At 37.5% G+C, this 15,226-nt stretch overlaps 1 protein-coding gene across 1 annotated transcript; it reads left to right on the top strand.

The window, feature by feature from the left end:
- The first annotated feature begins 4,426 nt into the window (after positions 1-4,426).
- LOC108676682 (pneumococcal serine-rich repeat protein-like) lies at positions 4,427-12,618 on the top strand. The gene is made up of 7 exons (XM_018164801.1): positions 4,427-4,644; positions 4,888-5,310; positions 5,566-5,729; positions 5,956-7,795; positions 8,314-8,452; positions 9,310-9,601; positions 10,631-12,618. The coding sequence occupies exons 1-7, from the start codon at positions 4,563-4,565 to the stop codon at positions 12,329-12,331; spliced, it is 4,641 nt and encodes a 1,546-aa protein (XP_018020290.1). The 5' UTR covers positions 4,427-4,562; the 3' UTR covers positions 12,332-12,618.
- Positions 12,619-15,226: the final 2,608 nt, after the last annotated feature.

Raw genomic sequence — 15,226 nt, forward strand, 5'->3', positions numbered from 1 at the left:
TAAATAATGGAAGAACGTAGTACTTTTTCCTTCCTCCTCATTTGCCCAATTAGCTCACACCCATGGTTCTTGATACGTAGACAATAGTTTCAGGTTTCGCCATTAATCCTATTTTAACCGCATTTCGAGCATTGCTTCGTGTGTATGGTTTGCACTTGCAACGAGGATTTCGTATTTTATAATCGGTGGCAATCAGTTGCACCGTGATAAATAATTCCTGCGAGAACCACAAAAATACCTCCTGGACAAAAACGCGGCCTGTCTCACGGCCGTGATTCAAGAAATTCATCGTACATGGAATATCTTCCAAAGTATTGGACCGATTTCAATGAAACTTGGTATATAGATTCCTGACCACCTAAAGGTGATGTCGAGCCCGTGTGAATTTTCGCGATTTCGCCCGAGGTCACAAAAATGCCTTTGTGCTTCTCTTGATATGCATCATTCCGACTTTTATCTTTCATTCTGAATTGTAATGTCGATATTATAAATTTTATGACAATCGGCAAAAACTAAGGACATTCGTTCATATTTTCCATCTCTCTACATAGTACATAAATTATACCATGCGATTCGGGGCCTATTTCATGACAGTCTATGTTATAATCGTGAAAAAGTATTGAATAAGAAAATTAATTCAAAGTAACTCATAGTTTATTATAATTATGGTAATTTAAGATATATTATGAAATGTTCTATCAAAATGAGCAATGATTATTTGTCGGCGTGGGGATTCTCCCGCATTCCGTTTGTTTTCACTTGTTAGTATTCAGTTATTTCTGTAAATTAATGTCTCAGTGTAGAAATGTCATTGATGGTAGAAGGTCATGGAAGCATCTCTAAGTTAGCATTGTACACCTCGCATAGAAACCTTAAACTGAAGTTTAAAGTTACCTTATATTATAGAATAATAAGAATGAAAACATTTTGGTCGATATTTATTTTATTTAGAACTTGTATCTTGATTCCTAATTTTTAGTGCGGAAATAGTGAATTAGGCTGTTACCTAGGCCCTATATTATTTTTTTGACTGCTTTCTTCAGTTTCTTGATCTACGAATTCTATTAGCCAATAAAGATTAGTAGTAATTTGCTTCATTTTTGTTTTTGAATAAAATTATAGGTAGCTCTAGAGTCTAATTTACTATTTAGTAATTACACAACCAAAATATTTTATATAGGTAATATAGGCCTATCAGTCCTGACTCCTGAGACCCCTGACAGTACAATGGTATCATTGGTATGGTAATATTGGTGTGCTTTAACTTTAATCCCTAGTTTTTGAATTGTGCTACTTGTTGTTGTTCAATTTAGGGCCTAGCTACAATTTTTTTTATTTGAAATGGATGCCATCCACAATCCATAATCACAATACCCTAAAATGGGGTAACTTAGACCACTTTCTTTTTTATAAATGATGCCATTTTTTTACTAGCTAAATTAAACTTGAATTGAAACATGCTAAATACAGGTCTATACTCTAGCTTCACTCACCATAAATTGCTGGCTCCTGCCTCTCATAGTTTTGTGTTATGTAGCCTCAGTATTAGGCCTTTGATGCCCATTGACAAAATTTTTCTATGTCAAATAGTTTTTGAGTTGTGGGGGTTTTTGTTAAAAAAACGAAAAGTGGTCTTTGTTACCCCGCCGGTCTAAGTTACCCCATTTTACGGTACTGACAATAGGTACAAAAAATAGCTAGGCTATACATAGGCGGGCCTGCCTAATTATGCAAGATAATTGAAAAGAATTGCCATAGATTTTTCCATATCTACTCAGTGTACCTATTAACTAACTGATGCTGACATCACTTTTCATTTTCAATCTGGAATAACAAAAGGAATCTTAAGCAAATTTTTAAAAAATTCTGGATAAAGACTAACTATTTTATGGCAATTTCAAAAAATTGTTAGTAAGATATATTATTTTTTTATTTTTACTGAAGAAATTTGGAAATTTCCATAAGAATTTATTTTGAAATATAGGGCAGAAGTTTCTGAAAATTGCGGACAAAAGTTATTCTTTCACTGGTGATTTTCAAAAGTCAAGCTCAAGGGTAAAAATAGGCATAGTGGCTACTGGCTAAGGAGAACATTTTTATCGCCCTTCTTCAGATTCATTTATAAAAAATAGGCAATTTTTATTAATTTTCACTGAAAAAGACATAAAGCCATAGGAAAGGGTGAAATTGGCCAGAGCCAGATTCATAGCTGTTTTGACCAATTCATGGGCGGCAGGCAGCTTTCAAAGTATCCAATTTGGTTGGAACAATTGGAGCATAGTCAGCATACACTGATACACACATTACTCAGCAGTTGGCATAGTTGCCAGCGATATTTTTTTGTTGACTTTCCGCAAGTTCCACTCCTTTTGTATCCAAATTGGAAAATTGGTGAGAGGCCACCAATAAATTGATGAAAATGCCTGTAAATCTGGCCAAATTCACCCATTCCTATGACCTTTTCCAAATTTTTTCAGTAAAAAATGAGAAAAAAACTATTTTTACCTGCAATTTCTAAAAATCAACTGTGAAACAATAGTTTTTGTCTGCAATTTTAGGAAAATTCTACATGATATTCCAAATTGTTTTCCTAAGATGATCAAAACTTCCAGCAGTTATTTTCATACGAATTTGTAATGTCAGGCACAAGTTTCTTAGAATTGCAGGTAAAAACAATAGTTTCACAAATGATTTGTAAAAATGGCCATTATAAGTAGACAGTTTTCCTTACTTTTTCACCTAAGTTATTGGGAAAAGACTACCGTCAACCAGGGCAACTCGGGACTGGCGGGGCAACTTGGGACGCACCTCTGACACGTCGTAAAACAGTCATAGTAGCGAAACTAATTGGAATATTGCTAAACTAAATATAGTGGCCTAAACAACAACATTTTTCCTATCTATTTAGTATAAAGGAAGTCGAAAAATACGACATTTACTAGCTTTGAAAAATTCCTGAAAAAAATGGTGAAAAACGCTATTTTGAAAAGTTACTTCTGCTAAGGTCTGTAGCAAAAAAAATATTTGCCGTATTAAAAAATTTTACTTACATAAAAGTTGCACCCAGGTGTCGGCTTGAAAACGTAATTGACAGATTTTGCCATTACAAAAAAAAAATGGCGGCCATTTCCGCACGGCGGGGCTACTCGGGACACCCCCCCGGGGCTATTCGGGACACCCCGGAAAGCAGATTTACAGTAGAACCTCAGTTAGCAAAGGCTCCAGTTAAGAAAAAAATTGATTAAAAACAAAGAATATTGATTACATTTACCTCGCTGAGTGAAAAAAGAAGTTCACTAATTGTCTCACAAATTACAAGCTGTCCTGTAAGCTTACAGATACAGAAAAAATGCTATGATGCTGCTGATATGAAGCTTGCAGTGGACAAGGTTGTTGTAAATGCTCAATGGCATGTTCATGGATACCATAATATGGCATCAATAATACAGTAATATCCCATCAATAATATGGTACTGTCAACTGGGTGATTCAGCCCTGTTCATAATGATGGCCATAGTGGGGTAATAAACGGTCATAAACAGTGGCCAAAGTCACTCAGGCGTTTATGACCTGGTTTACAACCCTGGCGTTTATGACCCCGGCGTTTATGACTCCGACGTTTACGACCCCGACGTTTACAACCCCGACGTTTACGACCCCGACGTTTACGACCCCGACGTTTACGACCCCAGCATGAATCAAAAACACAGCCAAAGTCACCCCAGTTGAGGGTAATTAATGTTTATGGTAATATCATATCAATTATCAATGAAGGAAAAACTAGTAAAAGTCACAGAAAATGTCATTTATTCTACCTCTACATTGTCTACAATGAAAGAGGAGGACTTCAGAGTACTGTTAGTAATGGATGAGTATGCTCTGCATGCTTCAAATATTTTAAAATGAAGTTTTATTCCCAGTGTACTCTTTTTTTTGCGTCTGGCACCTTACGAATAGCATATGGAATTTTTTTGAAGATGCCATTCGATAGCCCTCGCAAAGAGCTATAAAATGAGCCTAAACTTGTTTATGAAATGTTTCATCTTAAGAAGTTATAACACAATTTTATCTTAACAGATAAAATTGTGCCAGATTCACAGGCAATTCCAATCAGGGGTGGCTTCTGCCCAAGAATGAAAATTAGGCTGTGCCTAATTTGGCTTGGCAGTGTTATCAAAACTCTCAATATTAACAATAATTTTCATTTAGAATTTTTGAATAAGAAATTTTCCTTAGTGATTTGTTAGATATTCCAGTTTACCCTATTAATGACTAATTCCAAACATAGATTTTCTTTCATTTCAAATTATATATATATACCCATTATACCACATCCATGAACTAGGAAAAATTATAGATCTGATTGTTTGTATATATGGGTTACATTTTGTGTATGTGTACCATTTTATCTATGTTTTTATTTTTCAGATTATATATTTGGATGCATATTATAAAAATGTGGCATGACCTAATATGCATTTAACTAGTCTTCCTGCTAAACTCAAAAGAAAGAGTTTCATGTCTATGAAATAATTAATATTTTGATCCAGCATTTGCTTGCAATGTTTCACTGTGGCCAGTACATTTTTGCTGCTAATTTTGAGTGTGCCAACCTTGCTAGTGTTGCAGAGGTTCCTGTTACAGGTAAATATATTCATTTATATGCACTTAGAGTTAATCTAGGAATTTAATTATTTATAAAATATATTTCATAATGTTTCAGTAGTTTTATTACATGCTGATATAAATTGAAAATTTTTATTCTAAGTACCTGTATCAATAGAGTTTGACAAACTTTTCAACTTGCAATAAAAATTTGAAGTTCACATATAACAGCAACATCATCATTTGCACTCTAATAAGGTCCACATATTTTTTTATTCCAAGATGGGTGTCAACCAAACAGCCTGTGTTCCTCCTGCCATTTACGCAACACCAGGCCTGAGACTCGCACCAGCTTTAATACAAGCTTCTCTCACCATTCACCTTCTTCATCATCTCCTTCATCACAACTGCAGTCAAGCAGAGGATGTTTGACTAGAGGATCATCGCCCACACCAAGAAGTTTGAGAAAAGGATTAAAACAGTTGACTAGTCAAGATTCTTGTCCTGTGGGAAACAAAAATTTATCTTCAAAAGCGCAGTCAGTTGCTGTGGTTGGCCGAGGACATGGAAATGCTGCCATCCCTCCTCTCCAGATACATCAGAATGGCAAGCCTGATCATGAGTTCCAGCTTTACACAGCTCCTGACTGCGCCAATACTGCCTATGAGAACACAAACAGAACTTGGTTCTTCTTCTCCATCTCAGGTCAGATCTGTGACTAAAATTAAAGCTATGGTTTAAGTTTAACCATTATCTTCTGCATTACCCTTTCCTTGTATTAGCTTATTTCCTTTATTCTCTATTTGACTAGTTTTCTCTGTCATGATTCAAGCCAATGTTTCCTATGAGATTGTCCTGTACATTCATGTATCAGTACCAGCCTCTTCTCATAATATATTAGATGTATGGCATGAAGTTCTGCATGTTTTATGGCACCTGATTTTTTACTATGCTTGCCAGGAGGAGTGGCTGGGGCACGAGCCAGGCTGCGTATCATGAACATGAACAAACAAGTGAAGCTTTACTCCCAGGGCATGAAGCCTGTCAAGATGCAGGTAAAGCCTGGTGTGCCTGTTCATGCCTTGCATCAATGGACTCTCTGCTCCTCGTCTGTTCATTGCTGGGTAAGCTATTATTATTATTCCTGTTTGTTAAATTTAGGATAGATGTTTTGTTAAATTTAGGACCTTTCATTTAAGTTGGTGTTAATCAGTATTGAATAATTTAGAGAAATGCAAATTTGATTTTTAAGTTTATCAGGTATTATTTTATTCTGAATTGATTTAATGCAGTTGTTATATAGGTAATAAATATGATATAATTTAATTCAACATATCATTTTTTTCCCAGAGTGCTGATGGAAATGCTATTTTGAGCTGGATTCACACAACTCCCGCAGACACAGAATTGGTCACATACTATGCCTTCACCTTCCCTTATTCATACACTCAGTTGCAACAGCGCCTTGAAGCCATCGATGAAGTGTTTTCTAGGGTTCGTCATCCATCTGATATTGAATCAAAAAAAGTTAATTTTGCACAGGAAGAATTATTCATACAAGGAACAGTTCAAAATGACAATCCAGATGAAGTACTGGTTTCAAGTGATCTCAAATCTAAAGATTCAACCCCAAATCCTGGATCAAAAACGGCATTGCTCAGTTCACCAAGCACAAATACTCAAGTCATAATTAAAGTTGATAGTGTTTATTATGTAAGAGAGCTCGTTGTGAAGTCATTGGACTCTAAAAGACTCGATCTCATTACAGTGTCATCATACTCAGGTATAACAAATGCCAGGGAAGACAGACTACCGCATCTTTTCCCAGATGGCTCTCAATCGCGTCCGTTCAAGTTCAAAAATAAGAAATATATTTTCATCTCAGCACGTGTTCATCCGGGAGAGACCCCATCTAGTTTTGTTTTCAACGGTTTCTTAGATTTTATTTTGTCAGACGATGCTCGGGCGAGCAAATTACGGGACTTGTACGTCTTTAAACTCGTCCCGATGCTGAACCCTGATGGCGTTGTTCGAGGCCACTATCGCACCGACCAATATGGTGTCAATTTGAATCGCGTATACTGTAACCCCAGCGTCAAACTTCATCCTACCATCGAAGCCGCTCGTTCCCTCTTGCTATACTATCACTCTGGCTCTTGTCACTCTTGTCCCTCTGTAGTATCTCAGCCACCTGTAATGGATGAAGACACTTGCCATAGCTTCAGTGACGCGAATGCTCAGCATGAGAGTAAGAGTAACATCATAAGAGCTAATGTGTCCATGGATCTAGATGAGCCATCAGCGTCCGGATGGGACATTAGCAGCAATCAAAGCGTGGACAGCACCTTACAGAGCAGTTCAATGTTTTTTAGAGGTCTTGACTTACCGGACTTGCATGACGACTGTTCCAACATTTCTGGTTTGAGTGAAGCAGAAACTGGCGTAACAAGCATGTTTGGGGCGCTCGCAGCGTCGGCGTCTGACCCCGACTCTTACTCCTCCTTTGCTAAACGTGACTCTGAATTCGACCGCCCGACGAGAATAGCACGTCCGGCTCATTTTGTTGGCCCAACGACAAGGTCCAGAAGCACAGCTCATTCCCTACCTCCTCTTACTGAACATAATCTTAAATTGCACTCCTCGACGTGCTCTCCAGAAGAAAAACTGAGAAATTTGTCATCGTCACCTCAACACCAGTCCCATATTCCAGTCGTTGACTCAAGTCAAGAGTCTTCCTCGCCCCACCCTCCATTTGTACCTGCAAACCTACCCCACACGCTACCCGCGGGATCCTTTTCTACTCCCATAAGTAAGCCTGACTTTTCATCCAATTCGTCAAACGCTTCACTCAGCGCTACCGATTTCACTCCGCCATCGCGCCCAGCTTGTTTGAATGAATCCAAGATCGGGTTTCGCTTCTCCCCGTCTTCGAACTTTTTCCGTGTACCTGCCACTGATGCAGCTGCTGTAATTAGCCCTGCAGCTGTACCGAGCCCTGCAGCTGTAAATAGCAGCAGTGAAAGTGAAGCAGAAGTTGGTGAGCCTGGTAGAGAAGGCGCGTCTTTGCAGCCTCCATCTCTAGACCGACGAGCCGCGTGTGCTCCTCGCTCGTATGCTGTCGATTCCACCAAGAGCAGTGAGAGTGGATTGCATATGTACGTTGACATGCACGGTCATGCTTCAAAAAGAGGTAATTTTGCGGTCAAAATGTTTAAAATGAGGATAACATGCTATTTTACTGAAATTTTTTAGCCGAGAAGAGTGTTTGATTTTGTTCGAAATATAAATGTTTAAATACAATGCAAGATATTCTTTGAATGATACTGTTGTAGCTGCAGATATGATTGCGCATTTTTCTTCAAAATATAAATATTTAAATGCAGTAGGTACAAAATTGTCTTTTAATTTTGCTATTTAATTGGCAGAAATGCTAGCATTTTTCTAAATGAATATGTTTAAAGTGCAACTCAAGTGTTTCAATGATAAACTATGCTAATTAAAAAATGCTTTTATTTAATATTAGTACATGATTACGGAACGATTAATTTACTTTTCCTTGCAATGGTTTTCAAAAGAATTTCATGCTTCTTTTGAATGCTTTTAATCTACCAATTGCTCTCGCACTCTAACTTTCTTTACGCGCGAGAATTCAGGCTTATAATAATGCTATCTTTACGCTCGATAATTCAACTCTTTTCTATTTCGCAGGCATTTTCCTGTACGGCAATTGGTTCCCTGACGTACGAGCGATGGTGGACAACCTGCTACTCGCTAAGCTCCTGGCCATCAACTGCGGCAATTTCGATTTCAATGCCTGCAATTTCACCGAGAAAAATATGAGCGTCAAGTGAGCGCCTTGATTCTGTTTCCTGTGTGGAAAATTTATGTAATGACTCTCGAGGATATCTTCAAAGGGCCGCATAGGATCAGGCGTAATGCCTTCATTTAAATAAATAATAATTATTATTGAAGCTATTTTTTCGTCAGGGCAAATGAGCGCATTTAAATTCAGTAAACAAAGGCGGCCATTTTCTTTCATTAAATCTCATTACGAATATGCCATTAACCTTGCTAATAATTTGTTTAATGTTTGTCTGTCTGCTGTTTATTTCTGCATTGCTTTGTGCATTATTACTTAATCCTGTTTTCCACCGTAGATACCGACAACAAATGATAAATGATATAAATCAGTGCAACAGTATTGATTTAATATTTCTGTTTATTAGTTCAACCCTTCTCACAACCCTGATTGCTGCTCTGATTTTTTAATACTCACCCCTACATAATTATTCATGTATATTAATTATATGATTATACCATATTTTCTTGTTACTCTAATATTTACCATAAATTAAATCCTAGTTTATACCTGAAATTATTCCCTTCTTTGTACTGCAGTTTATACCATAGTTTATACCGGAAACTATGTGTACCTTACTTTTTACTGCAGTTTATACCCTAGTTTATACCTTAAATAATACCTTACTTTTTACTGCAGTTTATACCATTGTTTATACCTGAAACTATATGTACCTTACTTTTTACTGCATATTATACCCTAGTTTATACCTTAAACTATACCTTACTTTGTACTTCAGTTTAAACCCTAGTTTATACCTTGAACTATATGGTACCTTACATTTAACTGCAGTTTATACCCTAGTTTTTACGTTAAACTATACCCTAGTTTATACCTCTCTACAGGGACCGGCGCAACGGTCTAAGCAAAGAAGGCTCTGGCCGCGTGGCGGTGATGCGGCTCACAGGGCTGCTCCGCTCCTACACACTTGAATGTAACTATAACACAGGCCGCTGTTATGCTCCACCTCCACCTCTGAACAACTCCACCTCCACTGCCTCCTCAGCCTCCACTTCTTCTTCATCGTCAGCCTCATCATCGGCCGTCAGTAGGGACAAGAAAAGTCCCAAACACGGCCTCGTCGCTCAGTCCCATGTCTCGACGCCCCCCAAGTATACGCCTGCCATCTTTGAAGAGGTGGGTTTGTCGTTCATATCAAGATAAATTTCATGGATAGTCGCGCACATCAAAATATTTTTCATAAGGTATTTAAAAGCAAAGAAAACGCCAAGCAAATTCACCATATCGGTATTGAAAACGTTTGTTTTAGTTTTTATGTCTGTCTTAGAATTTGACTTATAAAATGATTGTATTCATTTTTAGTTTGTAGAACTGATGATGGAGCTGGACTCCGATATGTTTTCAATATCGATATGGTGAATTTGCTTGGCGTTTTCTTTGCTTTTAAATTCCTTGTGAACTTGCAATATAAGCAGACTGATAACATAAGTACTTATATTTTTCATGGATTATCGCGCATAACAATATATTTTTCCTGATCAGAATGAATTACTGTCAAATTGTCGTAATGTGTGTACAAAAATTTGATGTGTTACTGTAAATCAACAATACAAATTAGAAGTTTCCAGTTTATTAAATAACTTCAAACGTTAGGATGTGCGTAATTATTCACAAATGATCATGAATTTAAATTTAACACAATCTCTCGGGTAGATTGTATTTTCAAAATTTTTGTGAATGAAGCTTGCATGCGACAAGCTTTATCATGAACTATTTACTAACGTTGTTATGTGTGGAAGCATTCAAAAGATAATCGAATCAAAATTAGCAAAAGTTAGATTCAATCAGTAGGATTAATTGTAAAAATTTGTATGAATACCCATGATGACACATTACATGAAACTCACTGATAATTCGATCAGTTGCCAACCACCGATATTGGGTTGATTCTTTTGGTCAATTAGGACGCAACCATAGTTTAGATTACGTTTCTTAGTAAGCTGAAGCTAAAAATAGAAAAATAAGTCATTTAGGATTCATTAGTTCTGTTAACTTTAGAATTTATGTAAATGACGTACTGTAGAACTATTGCCTAATTTAGAATTCTACCTACTTTTTGGGTTTTTATTGACATTATTACATGATTGTCTCGAAATATTTTGTTTTTGAACAACGGGTTGTTAAATAAAAATGTATTGTTTGCAGTGCGGTCGGGAATTAGCAGTGAGCATTTTGGACAGCGCTGCGACCACGCCATCCGCTTCATGTTTCAAGGGCTTTGATGCGCCTCTTGCGAGCATCAAAACATCAAGCCCTGCGAAACAAGTTCTTACTGCATCGCCTCAAGTTGGAGGTCAAACTAGTAACAACTCTTCAGACAAAATTACCAACTGCTCCAATGAGACCACTTCTACTATTGAATTCACACCCATGGATAATTCACGACCATCTAAGATTAAGACGCCGTCTGTTATAAGTTCGAATGAGTTTAGCTCTGTTGTCAATCCCCTCTCACGTCTGCCTGCGTCTCAGTATGGCAGCTTGGATGGAGTCAAAATGTGGCTCCGCAACTTTCTTACTTCACCGTCATCGTCAATGCACACAACAGCTGTTGCATCGGTGGTACAGTCTCCGTTATCGTCACGAAAGGCCCTTTGTCGGGTCGCCAAGTCTCCAGGACGAAGCACCAACATCACGCCTCAGTCTTCTGCCCCCCGCAGCCGCCCTCTCAAGGGACGAGCAGCGAGCAAGGTCGGGGACGGCTTGTCCCCCTCGTCGTCGCCTAAGCTGTCGCCAAAAGTTCTTCGCAGCAAAAGTCAGAATCGTATGCGTCACCTTTCATGGACTGCTGTGGATGCTGAGAATAGGGAACCGGTTGCTGGTTGTTCCTCAGTGCGTTCAGCTCCCAAGTATGGTTTAGTAAGCTCGCCTAAAATCAAAACACACAAATTAAAGGCCGTTTCCCCTAAGAAAGTGGTTTCCAAAGCTCTAATGTTTACGGACATAGACGAGGCCTGTTCTAGCTCCAAGAGTGGCAAAAAACAATTGCCAGTTCGAGCAAAGCACAGCCTTACCTCCAGTGTCTGCCTCACCCCTAATTTGGACGTTCATCTTTCCATTACTGATGTCCCCGGCAGTCCTAAATTAATAAAAAAAGTCGAGAAAATTCGCAGGGAACGCAGCAGGGTTGTTGGTGGAAGCTTCAAGAAGCTCAAGACAGGTTGTGGTCAGTCCCTTCTTTCTTCTCCAGAGAATAAAGAAGTCGAGGAGTTGTGTCATCATGAAGAAGTTAACAGCCCGAATGTCAGCCCTTGTTTGTCACCGAGATCGCCATTATCATGCGTGTTCCAAGGGAGCACAGGTGACGACTCGCGAGCTGGAACCACTGCCAAAACTCTTAAACTTCCTAGCAAGATTAGAACCAAAGTAACTCGATCTTTATCTCAGGGTATTGCTGCTAAAAGTCTGGATGTTCTACCGTCCGCAATTTCTGTGGCAAGCTGTAGCAAAGCCGGCAGTAGCAACAACACCGGAGGCACTGGAGGACAAACTAAAGGTAGCTTAGGTTTTTGCACTCAAAGCTCACCAGATCTCAATTCAGGTATCAAACTAGTTCGCAAGAAATTGAGACTGAAGAGTGGCGGTAATAGCGGCAGCGAAAACGACGTGAGCGCTTACCATGAAACTGAGGCTGCTTCTGAAGTTACATCTCTTCCATGGCTTGGAATTGCAAGATCTGATCCTTTACCAACTCCTATGCCAGCTCTGGTGCCAACTTCATCTGAGACACCGCCTCCTTCTTCCCCTAGTGACACCGCTGCCGTCACAGTTTCTCTCACAAGCGCAGCTCCACGAGTGACTCAAAATAAAAAGAAGAGAAAGGCTCCCATTCGTAAATCTCTTTGAACGAAGAATATTTCATAGGTTCATTATATATATTTTTTTCGTTATAAATAATTTTTATAAATTAAGTCATACGATGAAAATTATAATGGCCACTGACGGTGGAAGAAATACTTTACTAATTCTATGCAAATGAGTTATTTTTTTCTTTGAACAATATTACAACGCATTTCTTCTTATTTTTAAACTCGTGTAAGAATTTAGTATTTGAATCACACACCAGTGATTGCGTAGTTGGCGATACATGAACCTGGGTATGAAATTCAACGTTTGCATCTCCATTCTAAAAATAAAATACTTAAAAAAAACTTTTTTAAAAAACCACGTTTTTCGTGTGGACTAAAAAGTAGAAAATAAATTATGGTTCGCCCCAAAAAAACGTGTGTCGGGCAGATTTATGATTAAAGCGAAAAGCACACAACACTTAAATTTTGGAAATTTGATGGTGAACGTACAGCCCGACTCACGTTTTTTTGGGGCGAACCATAATTTATTTTCTACTTTTTAGTCCACACGAAAAACGTGGTTTTTTAAAAAAGTTTTTTTTAAGTATTTTATTTTCTACTTTTTAGTCCACAAGAACGATTAAGACTTGATTAAGTATGACTTGACGTACGTATCCACGATGCGCAGCGTCAGCGCCTGCTCGTCTATAACGTGAGTGCCCGCACGTCATACTATATATATACTATATATATACTATACTCAATTAAACTAATTTCGGTCTCTAATTACTAGTTTTTATGATTGTATCTGAAATTGTTAGGCGAAAATAGCCTGCATGCCGAATTTCAGATCTCTAGAACAATCAGAAGTGGACTAATTTTCGTTGTCAATGTTAACAACAAACAAACAAACAAACAAACAAACAAACAAACAAACAAACAAACGCGAAGCTAAGCTAAGAAAAACGTGTTAATAAAATGTTGACGATGTTTGAATATTAGGTCGTTAGCCACATTCTCAATTAATTCTTTCATGCTATATGATTTTTCCAAAACGTAAGGCATGTTAATGCAGATCAGCTGTTTCAGAGTTATTTATCAGAACTTAAGTTTTGGTGAGCTCATCAAAACTTGGAAGACCTTTACCTGCTCAGACTTATTTCCACAAACCTATTTTAATAACTTCTTGTTTTCATCTGCATTTAGAATTGACACTCACAACTGACTGACTTCTATAGAACTCTCGAGTCTCGAATTTAATGTAATGTTTCCTTGAGTCATCGGTGTATTATCTAATGTTCATGTTCCTAATTCCTTAATTTGTAATCTTGTAGCATGTCCTTTCTGATATGTTAACTCTTTCGTGAAAGCAAAATTATTCGCTAGCATCCCGTGCAAATATATGCCGCTGCTGTGGATGATGAGTGGATATTTAATTTTAGTTGGCGAGGCGGGTTCATCAACGGAATATGTTGACTAACTCAATGATTGGTGTTGTATAGGGTAAGACTTTACCATGGGTAGTACGAAGATACAAGGTGTAAACAAACCCGATGATTGGTGGTGCGGTTCGAAGAGGTAGAAGCATGCCATTATGTGAGGAACAATGGCGTGCATCTGTTGTTCTGGACTCTTAATTAATTTTGTTGCATGCTGGCTTTGGGTAAATTTGATGTATGTAAGCTTTACGCAGATGGAAGAAAATGCTCTTGTTTTTGCCCTGACGTTCCTCGCAGTTAGCTCCCATGTTATAGTTGATGCTAGTATCATCTTGTTAGTATTATTTTAAAGCGTTTTTGAGTTACATGTGCCTACCCGTGTTCTGTACTAACGTATTTTTAATTATTTATTTGAGATATAATTCTTCTGGTCTATGTTTCTCAACTCGAAGTTAATTTCTGTAGGTATCTTTTTTTCCATGTGTATTACTGACCTCTATGAAATGTATATTATTTGTGCATTTAATGCTCATTTGATTGACTCATTTCAATGCGTTCCTCCACTAAAGCAAAATTGATTCCATTTTAGAAATAAAAATTGAATATTAGTCGATGGCATATTTTTCTTCGTTTATTTAATTGTTGTTTTTTGATTTGAATGCATTGATTAATAACTAAGCCTCAACTTTAAATCACTGCGTTAGTTATAAACTTTGACGTCGTGTCGTTGTTCGAGTTCAGGAATGATCTGATTATTGTACAAGAACGTTATTTCTGTTGTAATTATATAATAGGAAATCGTTATTTGAAATGAAAATTACTATGCAAGACAAGTTCGTTGTTTATGTGTATGTACTAACGGGCGAATTTTCAAAAATTTTATAGTTGATTAAGATTTATGTAAAAATTGTAAACATTAAATGTGTTCATTGAGAAAAATTAGATGAATATTTTTAATGCTTGCCTTTTAATGACAGTAAAATGGCATTTTTCTAGTGTAAATAATCCTGCACAAATTAACCTGACTGTAATATTCGTTGCTAAACTAGAGGTTCTATGATTCATCACGCAAATTTTGTAGTTTGTTCCTCGTGAATTGTTGAATTTGTTGCGCGAAGTTGGTTTTCTGTGAATATTTCTGACAATAACTTGAAGCCTGACGTGGTAAAATGTTCAGTAAAAGTAAGGGTTAACATCATTGCTTGGGTATTTGCGATACTTTTCAGGTCACTGTATTCGTTTTCTTTCATTCATTATGTTGAGGATGATGGGTGACTTGTATTTTGCTCTCAATTTTTGCTAATCTTCTCGGCATTTCCTTGATATTTTACAACGCTTCAGTTGACTCCCTCCCATTTACTGAAATTTGTTTCCCGCGTCAAACTCCTGCCACAGTCGAATGCGAATTTGGAAGCTTCTAATTCTGTTGCAAAAAACATTTAGTTTTCGAGAGGATGCATTTTACTGTGGAGTATATACCTATGCTAATTATATAAATCTTTTTCCATGTAGGA

This window comes from Hyalella azteca, unplaced genomic scaffold (genome assembly GCF_000764305.2).
Source record: "Hyalella azteca isolate HAZT.00-mixed unplaced genomic scaffold, Hazt_2.0.2 contig8774, whole genome shotgun sequence".
Lineage (NCBI taxonomy): Eukaryota > Metazoa > Arthropoda > Malacostraca > Amphipoda > Hyalellidae > Hyalella > Hyalella azteca.

Coding starts and splice junctions, on each gene's coding strand:
- LOC108676682 (XM_018164801.1), top strand. CDS start 4,563: ATGTTTCACTGTGGCCAGTACATTTTTGCTGCTAATTTTGAGTGTGCC. Junction 5,311..5,565: donor GTTCTTCTTCTCCATCTCAG/GTCAGATCTGTG, acceptor TATGCTTGCCAG/GAGGAGTGGCTGGGGCACGA. Junction 7,796..8,313: donor CGGTCATGCTTCAAAAAGAG/GTAATTTTGCGG, acceptor TCTATTTCGCAG/GCATTTTCCTGTACGGCAAT.